This window comes from Hemiscyllium ocellatum, chromosome 7, assembly GCF_020745735.1.
Source record: "Hemiscyllium ocellatum isolate sHemOce1 chromosome 7, sHemOce1.pat.X.cur, whole genome shotgun sequence".
NCBI lineage: Eukaryota > Metazoa > Chordata > Chondrichthyes > Orectolobiformes > Hemiscylliidae > Hemiscyllium > Hemiscyllium ocellatum.
This window is the reverse complement of record NC_083407.1, coordinates 55,184,969-55,212,667: the sequence shown is the minus strand read 5'-3', so window position 1 is coordinate 55,212,667 and position 27,699 is coordinate 55,184,969. Positions and strand designations below refer to the sequence as shown.

Sequence of the window (27,699 nt, the reverse complement as noted above, 5' to 3'; positions counted from 1 at the left end):
AAACTTTAAGCCTAGCAGTAAATTTGTTATCCAGGAGGCCTGGGTTCAAATTCCATGTGCTCTACAGATGTGCAATAACCTCTCTGAACCAGTTGGTTTAAAAATATCTAGATTAAAAACTGTCAATATGATGTAACTACATTTCTTGTCACAGCTAGAGACTGGCTGTAGAAAGGTAGAGCAATTTGCATGCCAATTTTGTGTAAATATATGTTGACTGAGTCCTCAATGAATGTTTAAAAGTAAATTCAATAAAATCCAAACAGTAGTTATAAAATATCAATATTTGGTATGTTATTCAGATGCTGATAGAAATAACTAGATTTTTAAAAACTATAATTTGAATGTATATTAATTTCCTTGAGTGGTTTAAAATATTTTTTATGTATGAAACAACTAGACTTTGTGCATAGAGGCGTGATGGTATATGATATTACTAAATTGCTAGGCAACAGCTTATTTTTATTTGCATGCCATTGGATGTCTTGAAATTATTTCTTTTATAACATCAAAATTATGGGATCCTATTGTAACAGCGTCTTCAGGAGGTAAAGCTGAGTTTTCTGTGTATTTGTCTCTTTTCTCCAGCACAGTTTACATGTGACCAGCTTCAGAGAAGGGAGCTATTATGATGCAAAGCTATGCTGCTGAATCTGTCCAATAGAGCTGAGTGAAAATTCTTTCCAGTCTGAAATTTTTAAGAAACAGGCAGTGCTCATCAGTAGTCTAAATATTAGGTGTATTAGCTAATTTGAACATTGAAATAAAATTAGATTGTGATTAAAAATGATAAGACTGCTGAAAAATATATCTTCAGTTGAGACAAAATGGAAGGAGTCTGTACTCAAGCTATCATATGCTGCAGTACCAGTAATTGATGAAACTCTGGGAAGGATTGCTGAAATAACTGCATGCAAAGGAATTAGTAAATGCCTGTAGATATTTTGTACATGTCCCTAAACATCTGAGTTCAAGTAAAAGGATAGAGATTTCCTGCTGAATGATCTTCTGAGATGGAAAGCTTAATCTTGTTGCAGACTGTTTCTTAATGAGTGGGCGGGGCAAGATGAGTGAAAATGTTTGCATTGAACACAGTAACATGTGGTAATTTAAAATAAATAAAACTTTGGTATGCACCAGATTTGAATATTGTCTGTAACCCAGTGCATTTACGATCCTGTTCTTTGCTGCAGGAGCTCCAGTTTGAAAGGCTTACACGAGAGCTTGAGTTGGAACGGCAGATTGTTGCAAATCAGCTAGAAAGATGCAAGCTGGGAACTGAATCACCGAGTGCTGCTAGTATCAGGTAAAGGCCTGCATTTTTATTTATTGCTTTTCAATTGCCTTGACATTATTCCTGACTGTGTTCTTCCATTTACAAATGGATTTCATATTTGATTTTCTCTTTCCTTGTTTAATTCATAATATTCTGTGAAAGAACATTGTCATTTGTGCAGAGTATCCAAATCCATGTTGAGATGCCTGAATAGATTTTTCCTTTATTCTAACCAATGATAAATGCTCCTTATCAATTTAAGTGTTATCATTGATAATATGTTTTGGTGGAGCTGATTTGGTGGGATCTCTAACTACAACCTGCTGAGGGTTTTAAATTTTCTAATTTAATTGAAAAAGGACTCATGGATTTGATTTTTTTTTAAATGAATTGATTGAATAATACTTTTCTCCATTAGTTCACAAAGCAATTGTCAGCTGGCATGCTACTCGTACAATCAGCCTTGTTCCAAAAACAGTAACTTTATTACGTAGTAGGAATGAAATACACTGTACCAAAAACAAAGTAATAAATGTTTGTATTGAAATCTGTATTGGAAAAAACAAAGGCAATGTATAATGGGGCTATATAAATTGTTGCAACTAATGTTTCTTGAAGCGAGTAATGCTTCCAAGATGTGATTTGATTGACAATAGGACTGTTGAGAAAAGATAGCAGCGGTTCTTGTAACCATGTCAGCTCAGAAGCCTGCTAACTTAACCATCACTGGTATCCTGGTACAGAATTGTACACAGTACTCTGTTATTGCTGATAAAGATTGTTTTGATGATTAGGATTGCCTTCACAGAAATTGTTGAATGAATATCTTGTGATAACTTGTATCATCCTTGAATAGCCAAAGTACAAAACGAGGGTGTTTACAAGATCAGCAAACTAGGAACAGTCAGTTCTAGGAGATGACAAACTACATCTTTCTGTATGTTAAATTTAGAAATTTAAAGGAGATATCTGACAATTTCAAACAAAGCAAAAAATGCTCTGATTTGGCTAGTTTCCATCTTCAGAGTTGAGAACAAATGTGAGGAATCTTATGATTGTTGTTTACATCATTCATGTGAATAAAACACTTTTTTTAAAAGGGTTTTGCCAGCTGTTGTGTTCAATCACGTTAGGAACTTTGTCGTAAATAATGGATGTTTTGGTCCGTTTTTAAGCACTATTTTCTAATTGCTGACAAAATACTACTTGCATTTTTAATACAAATTAATTATGACAGTTGAAAGTTTGACAAGCTTAAATTATGCTATGCGCTTAAAGCTTCACAACGTTTATGGGCAATCCTTGCCATATGAATTGATTAACTTATACCCCCCCTTTGCCAATACAGTCTGAAATTAAAGCTAAACTGGTAGCACGCACATTTAAAAGTCTATAAATAGAGAATGCTTACATGTGGGTAAAAAGTGAGGTCTGCAGATGCTGGAGATCAGAGCTGAAAATGTGTTGCTGGTTAAAGCACAGCAAGTCAGGCAGCATCCAAGGAACAGGAAATTCGACGTTTCGGGCTAGAGCCAGATGAAGGGCTCTGGCCCGAAACGTCGAATTTCCTGTTCCTTGGATGCTGCCTGACCTGCAATGCTTACATGTGCTCAACCATGTAATTGTATCATTTTTAGGCATTTCATTTAAAGCCATTTACTTTCGAAAAGTTCCATTTATCAACAAGTCTGGCATCAACAATTTGCCCAAAGTTTTTAGATTTGCTCAGCTTCCCAAATGTTGCTGCCACTGCTGCAACTGAGCTTGATCGAGGCCCTACCCCTCGAGCTTTTTCAGGTTCACTCTGCTTCTTTCCTGTTGTTGCCATAGCCGCTGCTCCAATGGAGCATTCAGTATGATCATGAACAATCCTCTATCTCTATACCATATTTCTGTTTTCTCATTGCCTTTAAAATCTAGAAATGTCTCGATCTCTTTTTTGAATATATTCAGTAACTTAGCCTCTCCAGCCTGCCTTGGTAGAGAAATCTACAGATTCACTACCCATTCAGTGAAGACTTTTCCCTCATCTGTCGTAAATAGCCTACCCTAAATTCTGAAATCACCTGGTTCTAGACCTCCCAATCAGGGAAACCTCTTCCATGTCTTGTTGTCCAACCCTGTTAGAATTTTGTACGTTTCAATTTGGTCCCTTCTGAACTCTAGTGAATGCAGGCACAGTCTAACTGATCCCTCCTGCTAGGAAAATGCTGTCATCCCTGATATCAACTGAGTAAACCTCCACTGCACTCCCTTGACAAAAGCCTTGTGAAAATTCAAATACACCACATGTGCAGGGTCTTTTTATCTGTTCTAGTTGCATCCTCAAAACTCTGATAGATTTGTTAAACATGGCTTGCCTTTCATAAGTCCATGCTGAACTTGTCCAATCCCATTAATGTTTTCCAAATGTGTTATGTCTTTTACCATTTACTGATTATTTTTTTTTGGCTGACTGGTCTATAGTTTTGTTTATTTTCTTTAAGTTATAGTGATATATTTGCCATCCTATGATCTGTAAAGAAGAATGTTGGAAAATGACCAGTGCATCTAAAATTTCCAGTTCTCCAAGACATAATCTATCAGGAACTGGTTACTTGTCAGCCTTTAACCCTACTAATTTTCCCAGCAGTGTTTTCTTATTAATACAGATTTCCTTCATTTCATCCCTCTTTAGATGCATGATTCCCTAATATTTCTCTGAAGTTATTTGTGCTCTCTTTTGTGAAGACAGACCAATGAATGTGTTCAATCTCTGACATTTCATTGTTCCCCATTATAATTTCCCTGGTTGCTGACTGTAAGGGACCTACATTTCGTTTACTAATGTATTTCTCTTCACACATTTTATAGAATCTTTTGTGGTCAGTTTCTATGGTCCCTGTAGTTATAATCTTGTATGCTATTTTTCCCATCTTGGTCAAACTTTGTTCTTTCTTTAAATGTTGGATTCTAAAATGTTTCCAGTCATCAAACATGCTGCTTTCACTGGGAACTTTGTTTCTTCCTTAGGATCAATACTATCCCTAATTTTTTTTTTGTAAGCTATGATTGTGCCATCTTTGAAATAGATAGGAAAGAAGAATTGTTATAACTTATGCACACATTATTTACATATGAACCATTTGCTTATTCACTGTCAACACCTTTTAGTAAGGTATCCAAGTCTACCCTTACCAATTTGTGTCTCATGCCCTTATTCCCGTTATTTAGATTCAGTGTGTTAGTTTTGGGTTTGGCTCCTTTGCATTCTGTATTTAATGAAGTTGATGAAGTTAAGAATTGAAGTTTAGAATTATTTCCACTGTGCTGACGTTTTTCTTTTTGACTCCTTATTGTGATACTTGATATTAGGAATTTGTTGTGTAATTCTTCAGTAGTTTCCAGTGTTGGAACTCTGCTCTGCCATTAGGCTATGTACAAGGTCAACACTCGTGATATAGTTTAACATTTGTTGACTTGTACTCTGATGTTTTGACTCTGTATTTTATTCTTGACCTTGATTGCAGCTATGCAGGGGTTAAAAATATTGAACCTAGAAAATTACCAATTTCATCCTTAAACACACTTATCATTGAGAGCCAGCTTTTTTTAATTTATGCTATGTTCTACTTGATTTCACCTGCAATTTTTTCTCCATTAATATCATTAATGTGCAGCTTGTTCCTCCCCCTGTTGTTGTCTACGTAGCACACAGGGCCCTTTTTGGCCTACTGAAGTCCATGCAGATTAGTTCAATGCTGAGCTTCATTGAGCTCCAGGATCTCAGCTGACACTTTTCTGTGCGCAACATGCCTTTATTCAGAGATGGAGTTTGTTGAAGCTGCCGTGTTGAGCAGCAGTAACACATCCATCCCTTTCTTTGTTATGTAAGTAAGGTTATAAATGTCTATGTGCATTTTAATTCTGTAACATTGATCTTTTTTGGCTCCAGATTTTTGGCCTTTTAAATATAGCATTTGCTTCGGAGTGTAAATTTGGAGAAGAAATTTTAATTAATAAATTTCTGTAACATCTTAAACTTTTACAAGGCAACTTGCTTTGTCGCATAGCTTTGAAACATTTTTAAGCTATTGTCTAAGATTGGTAATGACTAGTTATTCATGCATTGGCAAATTAATGCTATTTACATACGTTATATAACTGTTGAATCTTTGTTCTGATGTCCGTTTTCACAAACACGTGGTTAGCTTTTGTAGTTTTTAAGCAAAAATTTGTTGCCCGGACACCGGAGCTAGTTACAGAACCGAGCACTGCCGAGCTCATTTAATCCAATTCTGGAAATCAGTGCCACAACTGGGGTTCTGTGCACAGTGTTGGTATTGCTGCGCATGCATGCTCTGAGGCAACATTGCTCCCATGCATCGGCTGCCCTTCTCCTTAAAGTTGGTCATAGGTTTGGAAGATGGTGAAAAGTGTTGTCTTGACTTAATATATTGAACCTAGTAGATGATATGCACTCCTCCCAGGGAGTGAATGTTGAAGTGGTGGCTGGGGTATCAATCGAGTATTGCGCTTGTGTGTATTTGGTGCCGCACTCAATTCAGTTATGTGAGGAGTATTCCATCACACTCCTGACTTGCACTTCTGTGGACAGGTAAGGAAGATTTAAGGTGATGTGTTATTTCCCACAGAATTCCTAGCAGCTGAACCACTTATCGAGTCTTGGAGATGTACACCATAGAAATGGACTATATGGTCCAACTCGTCCATGCCAATCAGATATCCTAAATTAACTAGTCCCATTTACCAGCACATGGCCCATGTCCCTCTAAACCCTTCACATTCATGTACCCATCCAGATGCCTTTTTAAATATTCTAATTGCCCCAGCTTTCACCACTTTGTGTGGCAGGTCATTCCGTACATGCACCACCCTAAGCGTGGAAAACGTTGTCCCTTCGGTGCCTTTTAAATCTCTACCCCCTCACCCAAACTCTACATTTTCTGGTTCTTGATTCCCCCATTCCAGTGAAAAGACCTTGTCTGTTCACCCTATGCATGCCCTTCATGACCTTATCGATCTCTATAAGGTAAATCTCAGCCTCCAAAACTCCAGGGAAAACAGCCCCCGCCTATTCAGCCTCTCCCTGTAGCTCAAACTATCCAACCATGGTAACGTCCTTATAAATCTTTTGTGAACCCTTTCACACTTCACATCATCATTCTTTCCATAGGGGAGAGACTAGAATTGCATGCAATAGTCCGAAAGTGACCTAACCAATGTCCTAAACAGCCGCAGTGTGACCTCCCAACTCCTATGCTCAATGTATTAATTAAAAGAGCATACCAAATGCTGCCTTCACTATCCTAATCTACTTGCAACTCCATCTTCATCTTCAAGGAGCTATGAACTTTGTGGTCAGTTTTTTAAAGGCTAGTTAAGTAGTTTGAGGTCAGCGGTAGCGGTCTCTCTCTCCCCCCCCCCCCAGTAATGCAAGTACGCTCCTGTTTTTGAGAGAAAGGGAGAGAGATGGTAGAATAACTTTGCCCCCTTATCCTTACCTTGCAATTGTCCACAACAAGATCAGTTTTAAATCCTTTTATGTATTGGGATTTTTGGCACTAAGTGTAATACAGTCTATCTTAGAAGTTTTTAAATCTGAAGAAAATAACTTGTTTACTCTCAACATGCTGAAATCTAAATGCAGCATCATGCGCTACTTCATGCACGCAAACTGGTAATGCAAGGAAAAAGAGATTCCAGAGAGAAAATGTACATTTGAGTGAAAAGCAGAAATAGCAAATTGCATTCAGATTGAAGTCCTTTTAAATAGGCACAAATTGGATGCCTGTAAGAGTTTTCTTTTTCTTTATGGGATTATAATGTTAGATTATGAGATTACTTAGTGTGGAAACATGCCCTTCGGCCCAACAAGTCCACACTGACCCTCCGAAGAGCAACCCACCCATACCCCTACACCTAACACTATGGGAAATTTAGCATGGCCAATTCGCCTAACTTGCATTTTTTTTTTGGACTGTGGGAGGAAACCCGAGCACCTAGCGTAAACCCACACAGACAAGGGGAAAATGTGCAAACTCCATGCAGACTGTTGCCTGAGGCGGGAATTGAACCCGGGTCTCTGGTGCTGTGAGGCAGCAGTGCTAACTGCTGTGTCACTGTGCTGCCCAGAAGCAGGCCAGTCATCCCATCATTCCTTCACAGTTCTATTACCTAGTGCCAGTCTCCTGTCTTTATTTTCCCATATGCCTGCATATCATTTTTATTAAAATCTTCCAATGCCCTATTACCTGCCTCAGTTCAACCATGTTTCCAGGCAGTACAATCTATACTATGATTACTCAGTGTGAGTTTTTTTTTTGCTGCACATAACCCTTGCCAAGTTATTTTAAACCCATGCCCAAATTTGTTTTCCCTTTGCACAAGCAGGATCCAATTCTTCCTGTCTACTCTGTCCAGTCCGTCATTGTCTTGAAAGCCTTTTCAAGCCTCATAAATGAAGTTTCTCATTCCTGGAAGCATTTTTGTAAGTCTTTTCTGGAAGCTCCAGTGCATTCATATTGCCTATAATAGGCAACAACAATTATCCATAAATAAGCCATGGTCTAACAGGTGTCTTATACATGTTCAACATTGTCTCCTTGCTCCTGTACACTCTGTCCCTATTTATTAAACTGGAAATACTGCTCTATCAAATGCTGTCTCCACCTGTCCTGCCACCTTGAAAGGTGTGTCTGTGTACACCCAGGTCCCTCTGCTGCTGCACCTATTAAAATTGTTTGCCCTATTTTGTGTTGTCTTTCAATATTCTCGTCACCAAAGTGCATCACTTCACTACAATTTCTCTACAATGGACCTGATCTGCCCACTTCACAATTTGTCAGTATCCTTTTGGACTTTCACATTATCATCCTATCAGTTTGCAATTCAGAGTTTAGTTACTGTGAAATCGTCCCCTGCACATCCTGATAAATATCCAGAAAAGCAAGGGTCACAATATTGACCCCCCCCCCCCCCCCCCCCCCCCGGATGAATTTCACTCTAGCCTAAAAACTATCGCGTGACCATGAACTTATAGCTGAGTTTTGGGAGAGTTGAATCTTTGCAAGTGAAAAATCACACTAGCTTGGTATTTGGTTGTTTGACACAAGTTTTGTTGGAGGAGTGGTCTGACTGTTAAATTCCAGATTCTTGTCCTTGGATTGATCAAATTTATTATCTGAAGCCCATTTCAGTTGTGACTCATGAGTTATCTTCGAGTAAAAAGTGAGGTCTGCAGATGCTGGAGATCAGAGCTGAAAATGTGTTGCTGGTTAAAGCGCAGCAGGTCCGGCAGCATCAAGGAACAGGAAATTCGACGTTTCGGGCCAGAGCCCTTCATCAGGAATGAAGAGCTTATGCCCGAAACGTCGAATTTCCTGTTCCTTGGATGCTGCCTGACCTGCTGCGCTTTAACCAACAACACATTTTCAACTCATGAGTTATAAGGAGAGACTGGATAGGCTGGGACTTTTCCCCTGGACTGTAGGAGGGTGAGGGATGACCATTGAGGTTTATAAAATCATGAGAGGCATAGATGAGATGAATATCCAGATCTTTTTCTCAAACCAGATGCTATTCCAGCATCTGCAGTCCTCACTTTTTTGCCTAGTTGAATTTGACCTTACCGCAAATCTTGCAAGGATGCCTACCTTGAAGTTCTCCTCCTCCTCTCTTGACAAGAATCTGTCAGTCCCCACCTCTCCCCCTCTCCCTCACTGCAACCCCCAGATCCTCTCCTCTGCCCTGAAGCTCTTCAAACATCAGCAGCAAAAAGTCATCGCATTTCCCAATGCTATTAAGCTTCTTGCAGCTGGAGAAATTGTCCCTCTTTATCAAACCTTTTAATTTTGACGTGACTGGTTCTCTTTCTTTGCTGTAAATCATGAAGTCATGTTGAACTGAACCTCCAGAGTCATAGAGATGTACAGCACGGAAACAAACCCTTCGATCCAACTCATCCATACTGACCAGATATCCCAACCCAACCCACCTGCCAGCACCTGGCCCATATCCCTCCAAACCCTTCCTATTCATATACCCATCCAAATGCTTCTTTAATGTTGTAATTGTACCAGCCTCCACCACTTCCTCTGGCAGTTCATTCCATACACGTACCACCCTCTGTGTGAAAATGTTGCCCCTTAGGTGTCCCTCATACCTTTCCCCTCTCACCCTAAAACTATGCCCTCTAGTTCTGGACTCACCCACCCCATGGAAAAGACTTTGTCTATTTATTCTGTCCGTGCCCTTCGTGATTTTGTAAACCTCTAAGGTCACCCTTCAACCTCTGCCACTCCAGGGAAAACAGCCCCAGCCTGTTCAGCCTCTCCATATAGCTCAAATTCTCCAACCCTGGCAACATCCTTGTAAATCTTTTCTGAACCCTTTCAAACTTCACAACATCGTTCTGATAGGGAGGAGACCAGAATTGCATGCAATATTCCAACAGTGGCCTAACGAATGTCCTGTACAGCTGCAACATGACCTCCCAACTCCTGTACTTGATACTGACCAATAAAGGAAAGTGTACTAAATGCTACTTTCACTATCCTATCTACCTGTGACTCCACTTTCAAGAACTTATGAACCTGCACTCCAAGGTCTTTGTTCAACAACACTCTAGAACCTTACCATTAAGTGTATAAAGTGCTGCTAAGGCTTCAAATATTTTCTGCAGATTTCTAACCAAACACCTGGTCTGGAAGTTTTACAAATTAAACTTTAATGTTGTTGTAACTGCTTCCCCTGAAAACTTGTTTGCAATCTCTGCCCCTCTGCCCCAGATTTAATATCCACTTATCACCATAGCTAACGTCCATCTTGTCCTTTGAAACGAAGTCTCCCTCTTCATTTCACATAAGTATAACCCTGTATTCTTTGAAACCTAGGAAATCTCTTGTGCTCCCAGCTGATGGTACTACTGGAGAAGTCAGATCCCAGAATTGAACCTGGCTTTAAAAATCACATGTTTTAGTGAGTAATCACTAAATTCTAATTACAAAAGGCTGCATGTTTTCTTTAATTATTGTACAAATGTTTGTTTATTGTACAAATAAAAGTAAGCTACTTGAATTTAAAGTAGAGCATAGAAAGGTCTTAAATAATATTTTTAACCTACTTTTCACATCACCAATTTTTACAATTCCAATCTAGAGAAATTACTCTACAATATTCATTAATGGCACATGGACATTGGCTGGCCAGCATTTCTTGCCTATCCCTAATTGTCCTTTAGTTGGTGGTGGTGAGCTGCCGCTTTTAACTACCAGAGTCCATGTGCTGGAGGTTGACCCACTGCAATTAGGAATGGAATTCCAGGATCTTGACCCAGCAACAGTAAAGAAGTGGCAATATACTTCCCAGTCAAAATGGTGAGCTGGCTTGGAGGGGATCTTGCAGGTTCTGGTGTTCTCGTATCTACTGCCTTTGTCCTCCTTGATGGAAGTAGTTGTGGGTTTCGATGTTTGTTTGAATTTCTGCAGTGCATTTTGTAGATAACACGCACACTGCTGCTGCCGGGGCATCAGTGATGGAGGGAGTGGGTGCTTGTGGGTGTGGTGTTAATTAAGTGGCCTGTTTTTGTCCTGGATGTGTCAAGCTTCTGGAGTGTTTTGTTGAAGTTGCAAACCTAGGAGTTTGTCACATTCCTGACTTGTGCCCTGTAAATGATGAACAGGCTTGGGGAGTCAGGAAGTGAGTTACGTACTGCAGGATTCCTAGCCTCTGATGTGCTCTTGTAGCCTGTTTATATAGTGAGTCTCGTTGAGTTTCTGGTCAATGGCAACCCCAAGGATCTTGATTAGTAGGGGATGCATTGATGGTAACACCATTGAATGTGAAGGGGCGATGGTTTGTTTTTCTTCTATTGGACATAGTAATTGCTTGGTATTTGTAGCATGAATATTACTTGCCACCTGTCAGGCCTGCATATTGTCCAGGCTTTGTTTCATTTGAGCATGGACTGTTTCAGTATCTGAGGAGTCACGAATGGTGCTGAACGTTGTGCAATAATTGGCAAACATCCTCACTTTTGACTTATGGAGGGAAGAGCATTGAAGCATCCGAAGATGATTCGGATAGGACCCTGCTGTGTCTGCTCTCGGTGGTCTCTTCATTTTGGGAGAGCGAACATCCCACACACAGCAAACAACGCCACTGCCCTGTGGCCGATCACTTCAAATCCCCCTCCTGCTCTGCCAAGGACATGTAAGTGCAACTGCAACAGCCAACTTCTGCAAACAACCAAAATTTTATTAAGCACAGTACCATATAAGCTTTGGAGAAACCCTGGATATTCTTCGCTAAGGTTGCAAAGCATGTCCAGGGAATCTCTCCCTGAATAAAGGAAACAGTCCTTCCGTTATACAAAATGTTTTACATCAGTGATGCTCACAAGGCAACCCCCAGCCACTCACGGTCTCACACCACCCAAGACGCAATGCAGTGACCACATCTCCAGAAACAATGTAATGCGAATCATTTCTTAATGGTCAAATCTGTTGCAAATCACTTTCTTTTGTAGCATTTAGGGTGCAGTCAGAATTGCAATTGCAATATTCCAACTGACTTCTGAATAGGTAATGATGATGTGAATGGCAAGGAATGACCATGTAAATTACACTCTATCTGTAGGTCAGAGGCATCCCATCCTAGTCTGAGGACATCCAATTTCCTGCAGATCAGAACAAGTTATAAACTCTCTCAAATATCTCACTAGCCACCCAATGTCTGGAGGAAGAAGGCCTCATCTTCCACCTTAGGACCCTCTAATCACCCGGGGCATCAATGTTGATTTTCACCAGTTTCCTTATCTCCCCTCTTCTCCCCATCTCATCCCAGATCCAACCCTCCAACTTGGCACCACCCTCTTGAACTGCCCTACCTGTCCATCTTTGTTCCTACCTATCCATTCCACCCTCTACACCAACCCATCACCACCACACCCTATCTCTCTTTCCCACCCCCCCCTTGCCCCCCCCACCTGCATCTGACTATCACCTTCCCAGCTATCTTCCACCAGCCCTAACCCCCTTATATTTATCTCTTAACCCACACATTTCTAATGAAGGGCATCTGCCTGAAACTTTGATTCTCCTGCTCCTTCGATGCTGCCTGACCTGTGCTTTTTTTCCAGCAACACACTGTAGGACACTACACGAAAGACCTCCTGGAACGAAGATGACTGACTTCCAACAATGGCAACCATCTTCCTATCTGTCACTATGTCTCTAACCAGTGAAGAGTTTGCCCCAAATTCCCATTTATTCAAGTTTTGCTAGGGATCCTTGATGCCACACTTAGTTGAATGCAGTTCTGATGTCAGGGATTGTCATTAACCTCACCCCTGGAATTCACCTCCTTTTTTTTTTGTCCAAGTTTGAACCAAGGCGGTAATGAAATCTGGAGCTGAATGACCCTTGCAGAACCAAAACTGGGCATTGCTGAACAGGTGCTGCTTGATAGCACTGTTGATGACACCTTCCATTACTGATCGAAAGTAGACTGATGAGATGGTAATTAACTGGATTGGATTTTGTCTTGCTTTTTTGTACAGGACAGAACTGGGCAATTTTCCACATTGAATGGATGCCAGTGTTGAAACAGTACTGGAGGAGCTTGGCTAAGGGAGCAGCAATTTCTGGCACTCGAGGCTTCATTACCGTTGCCAGAATATTGTTGGGCCCTGTAGCCTTTGCACTATCCAGTGCCCTCAACTATTTCTTGGTAATACGTAGAGTGAATCAAATTAGCTGATGACTGGAATCTAATGGTGGGGACCACTGGAGGAGGCCAGGATGGATCATCCACTGAGCACTTCTGACTGAAGATTGCAGTGAATCCTTCAACCTTTTTCTTTTGCACTAAGTTGAGTCCTTCCTCATTGAGGATGGACATATTTGTAGAGCTGCCACCTCCAGCAAGTTGTCTAATTTTTCATCGCCATTCACAACTGGATGTGGAGGGATTGCTGAGCTGAGTTCTGATATGTTGGTTGTGGGATTGCTTAGCTCTGTCAACTAATGTTTATGCTGTTTGGCATTAAGTAGTCCGGGTAGCTTTAAGGTTGGCACCTCATTTTTAGTTATGTCTGGTGTAGCTCCTGGCATGCCCTCCTGCACTCCCCATTGAACCAGGGTCAATTCCCTGAGTTGAGTGGGGGATATGCTGGGCCATGAGATTGCAAATTGTGCTGGTGTACAAATCTGGTGTTGGCCCATAAAACCACGTGGATGGCCAGTCTTGTGTTGCTCGATCTATTTGAAATTTGTCCCATTTTAGCACGTTGATTAGTGCCACACAACATGGAGGGTATTCTTTATGTGAATGAGGGACTTTGGCTCCACAGGGACTGTGCAATGATCGCTCTTACAAGTACTGTCTTGGTCAGCTGCATCTGCAGCCAGCAAATTGGTATTGATCTGGTCAAGAATGTTTTTCTCTTGTCTGTTTCCCTCACCACCTACCGTAGTCGCAGTCTAGAAGCTATATCTTTTTAGGTTCCTACCAGCTTGATCAATAGGGTTGCTGCCAAGCCACTCTTGGTGGTGGACATTGAATTTCACAACCCAGAATATGATTTGCACCCTTGCTTATCTCAGTGCTGTTAGTGTTGCTCAACATGGAGGAGTACTGACTCATGAACTGAGGGAGGATGGTATGTAGAAACCGGCACAAGAAACACCTGAAGCCATGAGACTTCATGGGGTCCAAAATCAATGTTGAGGGTATGTTTATGGAATGAGCTGCCAGAGGAAGTGGTGGAGGCTGGTACAATTGCAATATTTAAAAGGCATTTGGATGGGTATATGAATTGGAGGGATATGGGTGGGGTGCTGGCAGGTGGGACTACATTGGGTTGGGATATCTGGTCGGCATGGATGGGTTGGACAAGAGGGTCTGTTTCCATGCTGTACACCTCTGACTCCCAGGCTAACTACCTCCCCATTGTGCCAGTGGGACAAGACATCTACAAGGATGGTGTGGGAGACATTGTCAGGTATGCTTCTGTGGGAATGATTGTCAAGCTATTGCTTGACTAGTCAGAGACCCCTTTCCCAAATCTTAAGAAGGAACTTTGCAGTGCTAATAGGTCTCTGTCATTATCTTTTCTGGTGCCTAGGTTGCTGTTGGGTCATCTGTACGATTTTTCTACTTTTGTTGAGACTTCATAACAAATGATACAACAGTCAGTTGCTCGGCCATTTCAGAGGGTGGTTGAGAATCAATCACATTTCAGTGCTCTGGAAACACTTGTAAACCAGATCAAGTGAGAATGGCAGATTCCCTTCCCTGAAGAATGAGTGAGCCAAATGGGTTTTTCCAACAAGTGACAATGGTTTCATGGTCATCCAGTAGATTCTTTAATTCCAGAGACATTTTTTATTGAATATAATTTCTACTATCTGTTATTTTGGGATTGGAACCTGGGTCTCCAGAACATTAGCCAAGTTACTAGGTTAATAGTCTAGCAATGGTACTACTACACCATGACTACCCTTTTCTATATATATCTCAAGTCTTGAAAATTAACTTTTGTTTTGTCTGTGAACCACCGTGCTGTCTTTATATAAATACTCAAAACTGGCAGCTTTAGCTTTTTCATAGTCAGAGTTATACCGCACAGGAACAGACCCTTTGGTCCAATTCATCTGTGCTGACCAGATTTTTTAAATTAATGCAGTCCCATTTGGTCCATCTCCCTCTGAAACCCTTCCTATTCATATCCTGCTCCTGCCCCACTGAACTCATTTCTACCTACCTTGACATTGTCCTATCCTCCCTAGTCCAGAAACTCCCTACGTATGTTCGAGACACCACCCACGCCCTCCACCTCCTCCGAGACTTCCGTTTCCCCGGCCCCCAACGCCTCATCTTCTTCATGGATATCCAATCCCTCTACACCTCCATCCACCATGACCAGGGCCTCCAAGCCCTCTGTTTTTTTTCCTCTCCCGATGTCCCCAACAGTACCCTTCCACCAACACACTCATTTGTTTGGCCGAACTGGTCCTCACCCTTAACAATTTCTCCTTTGAATCCTCCAGACCAAAGGGGTAGCCATGGGCACCCATATCGGCCCCAGCTATGCCCGTCTCTTTGTTGGCTACGTAGAACAGTCAATCTTCCGTAATTACACCCCACCTCTTCCTCCGCTACATTGATGACTGCATTGGCACCACCTTGTGCTCCCGTGAGGAGGTTGAGCAATTCATCAACTTCACCAACACATTCCACCCTGATCTTAAACTTACCTGGACCATCTCTGACACCCCCCTCCCCTTCCTGGACCTTTCCATCTCCATTAATGACGACCGACTTGACACTGACATTTTTTACAAACCCGACTCCCGCAGCTACCTGGACCACACCTCTTCCCACCTTACCTCTTGCAAAAATGCCATCCCGTATTCCCAATTCCTCTGCTGTATCTACTCCCAGGAGGACCAGTTCCACCATAGAAAACACCAGATGGCCTCCTTTAGAGACCGCAATTTCCCTTCCCACATGCTTAAAGATGCCCTCCAAAGCCTCTCGTCCACATCCTGCACCTCCGCCCTCAGACCCCACCCCTCCAACCGTAACAAGGACAGAACGCCCCTGATGCTCACCTTCCAACCTACCAACCTTTGTATAAACCAAATCATCTGCCGATATTTCCACCACCTCCAAAAAGACCCCACCACCAGGGATATATTTCCTTCCCCATCCCTTTCCGCCTTCCACAAAGACCGTTCCCTTCAACACTACCTGGTCAGGTCCATGCGCCCTCTACAACCCATCCTCCCATCCTGGCACCTTCCCCTGCCACTGCAGGAATTGTAAAACCTGCGCCCACACCACCTCCCTCACCTTCATCCAAGGCCCCAAAAGGAGCCTTCCGCATCCATCAAAGTTTTACCTGCACATCCACTAATATCATTTATTGTATCCGTTGCTCCCGTTGTGGTCTCCTCTACATTGAGGAGACTGAACGCCTCCTAGCAGAGTGCTTTAGGGAACATCTCCGGGACACCTGCACCAATTAACCACACTGCCCCGTGACCCAACATTTCAACTCCCCCTCCCACTCAGCTGAGGACATGGAGGTCCTGGGCCTCCTTCACTGCCACTCCCTCACCACCAGACGCCTGGAGGAAGAATGCTTCACCCTCTGCCTTGGAACACTTCAACCCCAGGGCATCAATGTGGACTTCAGCAGTTTCCTCATTTTCCCCTTCCCCCACCACACCCTAGTTTCAAACTTCCAGCTCAGCACTGTCCCCATGACTTGTCCTACCTGCCTATATTTTCGACCTATCCACTCCACTCTCCTCCCCAACCTATCACCTTCATATCCTCCCCCCACTCACCTATTGTACTTATGGTTCTTTCTCCCCACCTTCCTCTTATTTATATCTCCTCCCTTCAGGCTCTCTGCCTTTCTTCCTGATGAAGGGCTTTTGCCCGAAACATTGATTTTACTGCTGCTCGGATCCTGCCTGAACTGCTGTGCTCTTCCAGCACCACTGATCCAGAATCTGGTTTCCAGCATCTGCAGTCATTGTTTTTACCTGGCCCGTGATGGCCTCATCCTGTGAATGAATTTGATTCTGCACAGACTAAAACTGTGCCCAAGGAACCTATTCCCTGAGCAACTCTGGAAAGTCTATTTTTTTAGAAGACTAAATTTATTTCTGACCCGGTCAGGTTGCCTCCAAGCTGCCTTAAAAACTTAATCTCTGGTTTTCTGAAAGTAAATTGAAATGAAAACAAGGCACCCATGTTTACTTTACCTGTTCACTCCACAATATAATTATTTTGTTGCATTAATACTCCAGAGGTTTGTGGTCACTTGCTCTTGGACGCTGGATCAGGTCACTGTTCTGGAAGGACTCTGATGTTTATTTTTTGTAAAAAAAAAAGAAATCACTTCAGAAATGTAGCCACTACACTACTACCAGTATTTTAAAATCTGATCTCCAAAATGATATCTAAGCACCCTTTCTTTTTCTGATTTTCCTCCATCAGCCTTCACATGCCAGCATTGGATAAGGTACACCAGCTGGGGTTAAATTCTCATTTTATATCCCCTTAGTGGGACCTCTTGAAAACACATTTGCTTTGTTCCTTTTCTCAAACTGCCCATTTTTGTACTGAAATACAGGATATAGTTCTCTTGTCTTGTACCACTTGCAATATATCATTGCCTTGTTTTCTTTTTCACTCATGAATATGCTACTGCTCTTTTCTGCATTAAATATCAGCAATGTGTGTGCTCATTCCACTAAACTTTACTCTAACTTTATCATTATCCTCCTTGTTATGATACTTCAGAATTAGTCAAATGTGATTTTTGAAATTGTACCCCTCAGTTGAAACCATTAATGTACCAAACTGAAGTTGGTTAAGTACTTGAAAGGAAAGAGCAGAAGATTGGGACTAACTGATTGCATTTTGAATGGGCTGTGCAGATTAGGGGTGGACTAAATTACATATTATTCTACTGTACCATTTTGTGGTTCTGCCTCCTTTCCTGAGCTGGCCCTTTGCTCCTGGCCCAGACATATGATCACCACATGGCTTCATATCCATCTGAGTTCTTTCTATCCCTTTTTATTCACCACATTTGCTTAAAGGAGCCCATTACTTGCAGCCTCAACAGCTCTTTCTCAGTTGTTGATCTCCATTTCCATTCCTGCCTTAACCACTGTTCTGAGTGATTTTAATATATCAATACATTTTCCAGAACTATCCCCCATCTAAGTGTCTGCAACTTAAATTGGTTCAGGATTGTTTGTATATCTCAATGTGCAAGATATTTCTAACATAGTTGCATCTCTTCTGTTTGATAGAAAGAAACTGTGACGTTAATCACAAAATCTAAACATTTGGAGTATTTCAAAAGCTGTCCTTCAGAATGGACTGGACTGGTGGAAATTTTTCAGAAAATGCTTTTTATTACCATGACAAACATGCATTTGTTGTACATGTGAATGTACATTTACTACTTGTAAATTTTAGGAGTATAATTAAGTGAAATAATTTTTCTTTTTCTGCTTGCAGCTCAACTGAAAAGTCCTTCCACTGGAGACCAGCAGGTATTAATTAGCAATGCATGATTTGTAGTCCTGTCTCTCATATATAATAAATAGTTTCTCGTACATAATATCAGTAATTTTGGTATTTGTCACAGCTTAAAAAATTATAATGATGAATGTGTCTAGTTTCAACTACAGGTACTTGGATTTACTCCAAGGGCTGACCCAAGTCATTAAAAGTCACTGGGTAGGCAGAGCAGTTAACAATCAGGCATACGGTATTATAGGCTTCATTAATAGGAGCATAGGGTACAAGAGCAGGGGAACTTTATAGCTGAAATAGAACACTGGTTAGACCTCAGCTAGAATAATATGTACAATCTTGGGCACCACACCTTTTAGGAAGATGTCAATGTGTTCGAGATTGCCAAAGTTTTTTTGAGAATTATTCTAGGATGAAAACCTAGATGTTCCCTCCAGTTGGGGAACACTTCAGTGGACAAGGACATTCGGCCTCTGATCTTCAGGTGACTGTCTTCCAAGGTGGACTTTGGGATACCCAACAATGCAGAGTGACTGAGCAGAAACTGATAGGCAAGTTCGATACCCACAAAGATGGCCTTAACCAGGACTTGAGTTCATGTCATTGTACAGGTGACTCATTACACTGTATAGGCAAAAGTAAGGACTGCAGATGCTGGAGATCAGAGTTGGGTATGTGGTGCTGAAAAAGCACAGCGGGTCAGGCAGCATCTGAGGAACTGGAGAATTGACATTTCGGGCATAAGTCATCGGGAATGAGGCTGGGAGACTGTGGGGTGGAGCGATAGATGGGAGGGGGTGGGGCTGGGGAAGGTAGCTGAGAGTGCATTAGATGGATAGAGATTGAGGTAATGGTGATCGGTCAGAGATAAAGGTGGAGTGGCTAGATGGGAAGGAAGATGGACAGGTGGGACAGGACATGAGGGTGGTGCTGGGTTGGAACTGGGATAAGCTGGGGGGGGGTGGGGAGGAGGGGGAGGAGGAATGAAACTGGTGAAATCCACATTGATGCCATGGAGTTGGAGGATCCCAAGGCGGAAGATGGTGTCCTTCCTCCAGGCTTCAGGTGATAAGGGAGTGGCGATGGAGGAGACCCAGGACCCGCATGTCCTCGGCGGAGTGGGAGGGGAAGTTGAAGTGTTCGGCCACTGGATAGTGGGGTTGGTTGGTGCGGGTGTCCTGGAGATGTTCTCTCAAGTGCTTTGCGAGTAGGTGTCCTGTCTCCCCAATGTAGAGGAGACCACATTGGGAGCAACAGTATGTGCAAATGGCACATGGAAGTGCAGGTGAGACTTTGGATGTGGAAGGCTCCCTTGGGTTCTTGAACAGAGGTGAGCAGGGAGGTGTGGGTGCAGATTTCGCAATTCATGTTGTTGCAGGGGATGGTGCGAGGGGGGAGGGTGAGTTGTTGGGCAGCGTGGACCTGATGAGGTAATCACAGAGGGAATGGTCTTTACGGAAAGCAGGTAGGCTGGTGGGGTCCATTTCAGTGGCGGAAATGACGGAGGATGATGTGACGTATGTGGAGGTTGGTGGAGTGGAAGGTGAGTACCGGGGGGTTCTGTCCTTGTGGATGGAGGTGTGGGGTTTAAGGTCAGAGGTGTGGGAAGTGGATGAGATGCGCTGGAAGGTGTCACCAATCACGTGGGAGGGGAAGTTGCAGTCTTTAAAGAAGTATGTGTTGTGCAACTGGGCCTCCTGGGAGCAGATATGGTGGAGGCTGAGGAATTGGGAATAAGGGATAGTGTTTTTGCAGGAGATAGGGTGGGGTGGAGGTGTAATCCAGGTAGCATGGGTGTTGGTTGGTTTATAGAAAATGTCAGTGTTGAGTCGGTCACTGTTGATGGAGAGGTCCGGGAGGGAGGCATCAGATGGTCCAGGTGAATTTTAAGGTGTGGGTGCAATGTGTTGAAGTTGATGAACTGTTCACCCTCCTTGTGGGAGCACGAAGTGGTGCCAATGTAGTCGTCAGTGTAGTGGAAGAAAAAGTGGGAAGTGGTGCCAGTGTTCCACGAAGCCGAGACCGGCAGAGCTGGGGCCCATGTGGATGCCGAAAGCTACCCTTTTCGTCTGGAGGAAGTGGGAGAATTCGAAGGAGAAATTGTTGGGGGTGAGGACCAATTCAGCCAAATGAATAAATATCAGCGGAAGGGTACTGGTGAGTACATTGGGAGAGGAAGAAAGTGAGGGCTTGGAGGCCCTGATCATGGCGAATGGAGATGTATAGGGACTAGACGTCTATGGTGGCAATGAGGTGTTGGGGGCCAAGGAAACACCAGTCTTGAAGGAGTTGGAGGACACAGGTGGTGTCCCGAACGTATGTGGGAAGCTCCTGGACTTGGGGTTGGGGTTGGAGCCGAGGAAGTGGAGGGCTGCGCATTGATGGTTGACAGGTTGGAGTGGGTGACCGGACCCCCTCCCGCTTCGCACGTATGTGTCTATGGGGAGAATTTGCAGAATTGTACTTGCAGATAAGTGTTACTCAAAATGCACACAATCTGCAGGCAGTTAATCTGTGACATTTTATAAATTCCTTCTTTGGAAATAGAATGAGTCTGAGTCAAGGTTGGTATACATACAAACTCTGACCTCACATCTTTAATGCATTGTCTAAGCTGAGATGTCATTTTTTTTTAACAAAACCTTAAGATAGCTGGGAATGTGATGTCTTAACAGCTATCCAGACTTGTTCAATATATCGTATCAGTTGTGTGGCACTATGATCTTGTGCTTTGTCTGATTTCTGTGGCTGATGAAGGAGCAGTGCTCCCAAAAGATAGTACTTCCAAATAAACCTGTTGGACTATAACCTGGAATTCTGTGATTAACTTCATATGCTATGCAAGTCTGTGGTAAATGAGCACTAAAATGATACATCCTGATTGCTTTCTCAGTCAAATAACCATTTACATATTAACTTAATTATAATTGTCAACATGAAACCCAATAAAACTTGCCATCTACTATTCTGCCCAGCAGAGCACAGCTCATCCAACATGCTGTGGCCTCTTGCTGTGCTCCCTTCCCCCATTCTTTGTAACCATGCATCAGTCCACTTTCCCTTCCAGATTCTGTGTTTGTGCCCTGAAGACATCCATGAGCATCTCTGATTGTAATGTTCTGTGCTTCCATCAGTCTTCCTCCCCATCAGCATTTTCTGCTCATTTCAACCTGTGGATTCAATCCTCCCTCTCCTGTTATAAATCTGTGAAGTGTAAAAGATGTGATAAAGGGTAATTTGCATAGTAATGATCTGTGCATAGTTGGCATGGATTTGTGAATGAGAAATTTGTGCTTGCCAAACCTACTGTAATTTAAGGATGTTACTCATGAGCATTATAATTTCTGTCCATGTATTCTAAGTTTGCGTGCTAACCTTTTTTTGGGGTTGCTATATCAAAAGCCATTTGGAAGTCCCATGTATACTGCATCCACTGACTTGACTGTTTCTTCTATCTCTGAATATGAGGGACCTACATTTGCCTCGGGCAAATGTTTGCTTTTAACATATCTGTACAAAGTTGTACAATCCTTTTTTTTTTAAAAAAAATTTGCTTTCATTGTGTTTAGCATTTCTTGGTCCCTATTTGCTGTATTCTAAAATCTCCTCTGGTTAATTACTGTTCCTGGCAACTTTTATTTTCATAGAATCCTAGAACAGAATCCTACAGTGCAGAAAGAGGCCATTCTGTCCAGGTTCATGTTGTCCCTCTGAAAAGCATCCCACCAAAACCCAGACCACCTATCCCCATAACTCTGCATTTATCATGGCTAGTCTGCCTGGCCTGCACATTCCTGGACACTACAAGGCAATTTAGCAATTCATCTTTATATGATGGTAACTTTTTTTAAGCCACAGTTGACAGAAGTTTTGGTGTTTTTGCTTTGGACGAATAATTGATGTACACTATATAGTAATTTTTGAAGATTTTCCATTGCTTATATACCATCATACCTTGTAACGTATAATCCCAATTTGCCCATCAAGTTGTCACTTGAAATTTAATTTCCTTTGTTCAACTTTTAGCACCATTTTCATTTGTATGGAAGAAAAAATAGAGTGTAAAATACTTGAGCTAAAAATGTGTTGCTGGAAAAGCGCAGCAGGTCAGGCAGCATCCAAGGAGCAGGAGAATCGACATTTCAGACGTGAGCCCTTCTTCAGGAATATCCTTCTTCGGCTCATGCCCAAAATGTCGATTCTCCTCCTTAGATGCTGCCTGACTTGCTGCGCTTTTCCAGCAACACATTTTCAACTCTGATCTCCAGCATCTGCAATCCTCACTTTCTCCTGTAAAATACTTGACCAAAGAAGGGCTAACTTCAGTGCTTTGGTTAGAGATCATTGCCCAGGTAAATTGGAATCAAGCGACTAAACGTATTTGAACAATGGGATTTCTTCAAAAGGAGACAATTCGGGTATATTCCGTTTTATTAAGAGGAGGGCAGATGGACATCCAAAGCTATAGTGTCCTTTTAAAACTAAAGATAATTTGCCTAAAATGAAACTGAGAAAGGTTTATAATTATTGTCATTGCTCATAATGGAGGAACAAACCACAGAGGAGATCGAAAATAGGAATTAAGGGCAAAGAATATGACTGTTGAGTAATGAGATAAATGTATAGTACGGAAACGCCATTTGATCCAACTCCATCCATGCCAACCAGACATTCTACTCTAATCCCATTTGCCAGCACTTGGTCCATATACCTGTAGACCCTTCCTATTCACATACCCATCCAAATGCCTTTTAAATACTGTAATTGTACCAGCTTCCTCCCACCTCTGATAGCTCATTCCATACACGGACCACCCTTTGCATGAAAAGTTACCCCTTAGGTCCCTTTTTAAATGTTTCCACCCCTCCCTCCCCCCCCCCCCCCCCGCCCCCCGCCCCCTCACCTAAACCTATGCCTTCTAGTTCTGGACTCCCTCACCCCAGGGAAAAGATCTTGTCTATTTACCCTTGCCCCTTATGATTTTATAAATCTCTACAAGGTCACCCCTCAGCCTCTGACATTCTAGGGAAATTAGCCCCAGCCTATTCAGCTTTTCCCTATAGCTCAAACTCTTCAACCTTCGCAACATCCTTGTAAATCTTTTCTGAACCCTTTCAAGCTTCACAACATCTTTTGTGATAGGAAGGAGACCAGAATTGCACGCAATATTCCAACAGTGGCCGAACCAATGTCCCGTACAGCCACATGACCTCCCAACTCCTGTACTGAATACTCTTTCCAATAAAGGAAAGCATACCAAACGCTGCCTTCATTACCCTACCTACCTACCACTTTCAAGCGCTCTTCGTACAGCGACACTCCCCAGGGCCTTACCATTAAGTGTATATATCCTGCCCTGATTTGCCTTTCCAAAATGCAGCACCTCACTTATCTAAATTTAACTCCATTTGCCACTCTTTGGCCCATTTGGCTCATCTGATCAAGAACCCATTGTACTCTGAGGCAACTTCTTCACTGTCCAGTACACCACCTCCAATTTTGTTGTAATCTGCAAACTTATTAACTGTACCTCCATGTTTACTTCCAAATCGTTTTTGTATAAATAATGAAAAGTAATGCACTCAGCACCAATCCTTGTAGCATACCTCTGGTCACAGTCCTCCAGTCTGAAAAGCAACCCTCCACCACCACCCTGTCTTCTACCTTTTGAGCTGGTTCTGTATCCAAATGGCTAGTTGTCCCTGTATTCCATGAGACCTAATCTTGCTAACTAGCTTACCATGTGGAGCCTTACTGAAGTCCACATAGATCGCATCCACTGCTCTGCGCTCATCAATCCTCTTCGTTACCACTTCAAAGAACTCAATCAAGTTAGCTTTGTGCATGGGAAATCATGTCACACTATGTTGTCTATCCGTAATCAATCCTTGCTTTTCCAAATACATGTACATCCTGTTCCTCAGATTCCCTTCAATTAACCCACCACCAATGTCAGGCTCACTGATTTATAGTTCCCTGGCTTGTCCTTACCACCCTTCATAAACAGTGGCACCAGGTTAGCCAACCTCCCAGTTTTCTGGCACCTCACTTGTGACAATCGATGATACAAATATCTCAGCATGGGGCCCAGCAATCACTTCCCTAGCTTACCAGAGTTCTAGGGTACACTTGATCAGGTCCTGGGGATTTATCTACCTTTTTGCATTTCAAGACATCCAGCACCACCTCTAATAAGGACATTTTTTCAAGATGCCACCATCTTTTCCCCACATTCTATATCATTCATGTCCTTCCCCACAGTAAACAGTGATGCATAAGACTCATTTAGTATCTCTCCCATGTCCAGCAGCTTCACACACAGGTTGCTTAGCTGACCTATTGAGGGTCCTATTCTCTCCCTAGTTACCCTTTGGTCCTTAATTATTTATAAAATCCCTTTGGATTCTCCTTAACTGTATTTGCCAAAGCTATCTCATGCCCCTTTTTTGTCCTCCTGATTGCCTCCTTAAGTATACTCCTGCCTTTGTACTCTAAGGATTCACTCGATCTATCCTGTCTATACCTGACATATACGTTTTCTTAACCAAAACCTCAATTTCTTTAGTCATCCAGCATTCCCTACACCTTTCACCCTAACAGGAATATACTGTCTCTGGACTCTTCTCATTTCTGACTGTTTTCCATTTTCCAACCACCCCTTTACCTGCAAACATCCGCCCCAATCAAATTCTGAAAGTTCTTGCCTAATACCATCAAAATTGGCCTTACTCCAATTTGGAACTTCATCTTTTAGATCCAGTCTATCCTTCATGGCTATCTAAATGAAAAGGAATCTTAAAAGGGAAGTCTTTTAAATGAATGCAGAGTAAAAAAGTAAATGAATGAAGATATCAAAATAATTAAGAATCAGAATTCATGTCCAGGTACAATGTTTCAAACCTTCCTCAATATACAGTTAATGCCAGAAAACTCCAGGGTTACAGATATTGGACTGTTGGTAAAGGGGAAAGGGCTGAAGGTAACCAAAGTACCTAAATGTCAATACTGGGAAACTTTGAACAGAATTTTGTGCAACCCACTATGTGGGGTTTGTGACCAGAAGATAGTGAGACAACAAACCTGCATCAAATTAGCTTTCTGCTACAATGAAGGAGCTAAGAAGGCAATTAATGATTTGCCTGCTGATTAATGGAATTAGTTGTATCTTTTTGGCAATTTGAGCAACTAGGGAGCAGGGAACACAGGCTGTCTGATTCCCAACAAGTGGAAGTTGTCAGTGTTGAAGCAGCTGATTTTCATAAGGTGATAGAGGGAGTTGGATTGGAACAATTGGAGGGGCAGAATGTAAGATAGCAACCAGTGAAATTTTGTCAGTTTTAAACTCCATACACCTGATGTCATTGACGTCGAAGCCAGAGGTTTGTGAAATCAAATGCCACAGGAATGAGCCAAGAGTAGCAAAACTTAAAATTTTTAAAATATAATCGCCTATCATTGTTCCAACACTCCAGTGTAAAACAACGCTGTTTGTTAAACAGAGTTTATTAATCTGCCACCCTTAATGAAAATCACAATGTTGTATATACAAGCTCAGCAGCTAAGGAAACATCTGCTGACACCAGAAGCAGCATGATCTGTGAAATCTACAAAAGGGCTCGAACCTGAGGTCTTTAACTTTCTCAAGTTGGCCATCACTTGATTCTAGTCAGAGCCTTTCCCACCCATTTGAAAACTTTTGTTGACTTGCAGGTCCGTCAGCTTGGAACTCTGTCTTCTGAATCAAATTCAGCCCATGTAATCTGGAACATTTTAATTGTTAATTCAGCTTCAAGTGTAGTTAAAAGTGACAAGATACTCAGCTTTTTTAAAAATTGGAACAATCGGGCACAAAGGTTATTTTTATTGGTTTAAAAATTGCAGCATAAAACCTGGTAACCTATAACTTAGGTAAAGGTCTTCCTGGTTGTTCAAGCTAAAATTGTACACACCAGGAGTTCATTGATCTGTACATCACTGGTCATAACCTTGACAATAAGATGCAGAGCTGGGCTGAGAAGTGGCAAATGGAGGTTGATGTGGAAAAGTATGAGGTAGCTGAAAATGTGTTGCTGGTTAAAGCACAGCAGGTTAGGCAGCATCCTAGGAACAGGAAATTCGACATTTCGGGCCAGAGCCCTTCAGGAATGAGGAGAGTGTGCCAGGCAGGCTAAGATAAAAGGTAGGGAGGAGGGACTTGGGGGAGGGGCGATGGAGATGTGATAGGTGGAAGGAGGTCAAGGTGAGGGTGATAGGCCGGAGTGGGGTGGGGACGGAGAGGTCAGGAAGAAGATTGCAGGTTAGGAGGGCGTTGCTGAGTTGAGGGAACCGACTGAGACAAGGTGGGGGGAGGGGAAATGAGGAAACTGGAGAAATCTGAGTTCATCCCTTGTGGCTGGAGGGTTCCCAGGCGGAAGATGAGGCGCTCTTCCTCCAACCGTCGTGTTGTTATGTTCTGCCGATGGAGGAGTCCAAGGACCTGCATGTCCTCAGTGGAGTGGGAGGGAGAGTTAAAGTGTTGAGCCACTGGGTGGTTGGGTTGGTTGGTCATGGCATCCCAGAGGTGTTCCCTGAAGCGTTCTGCAAGTAGGCAGCCCGTCTCCCCAATATAGAGGAGGCCACATCGGGTGCAGCGGATGCAATAGATGTGTGTGGAGGTGCAGGTGAATTTGTGGCGGATATGGAAGGATTCCTTGGGGCCTTGGAGAGAAGTAAGGGAGGAGGTGTGGGCGCAAGTTTTACATTTCCTGCGGTTGCAGGGGAAGGTGCCGGGAGTGGAGGTTGGGTTGGTGGGGGGTGTGGACCTCACGAGGGAGTCACGAAGGGAGTGGTTTTTGCGGAACGCTGATAGGGGAGGGGAGGGAAATATATCCCTGGTGGTGGGGTCCGTTTGGAGTTGGCGGAAATGCCGGCAGATGATACGCTGTATACGGAGGTTGGTGGGGTGGTAGGTGAGAACCAGTGGGGTTCTGTCTTGGTGGCGGTTGGAGGAGCGGGGCTCAAGGGCGGAGGAGCGGGAAGTGGAGGAGATGCGGTGGAGGGCTTCGTCGATCATGTCTGAGGGGAATCTGCGGTCCTTGAAGAAAGAGGCCATCTGGGCTGTATGGTATTGGAACTGGTCCTCCTGGGAGCAAATGCGGCGGAGACGAAGGAATTGGGAACATGGGATGGCGCTTTTATAGGGGGCAGGGTGGGAGGAGGTGTAGTCCAGGTAGCTGTGGGAGTCAGTCGGTTTATAGTAGATGTCTGTGCTGAGTCGGTCGCCCGAAATAGAAATGGAAAGGTCTAGGAAGGGGAGGGAGGAGTCTGAGACAGTCCAGGTGAATTTGAGGTCAGGATGGAAGGTGTTGGTAAAGTTG

The 27,699-nt window shown here is 42.9% G+C and overlaps 1 protein-coding gene across 6 annotated transcripts in view; it reads left to right on the top strand.

Moving 5' to 3' along the window:
* pkp4 (plakophilin 4) overlaps positions 1–27,699 on the top strand; it is a 231,376-nt gene that overhangs the window by 53,888 nt on the left and 149,789 nt on the right. For 5 of the 6 annotated variants that reach the window (XM_060827224.1, XM_060827225.1, XM_060827226.1 and 2 more), the window contains 2 exons: positions 1,194–1,306; positions 18,326–18,360. In XM_060827224.1, coding sequence (XP_060683207.1) covers positions 1,194–1,306; positions 18,326–18,360 — 148 coding nt within the window. Of the gene's footprint in view, positions 1–1,193; positions 1,307–10,199; positions 10,256–18,325; positions 18,361–27,699 lie in introns of those variants that run through there. The other variant, XM_060827228.1, reaches the window with a different exon arrangement.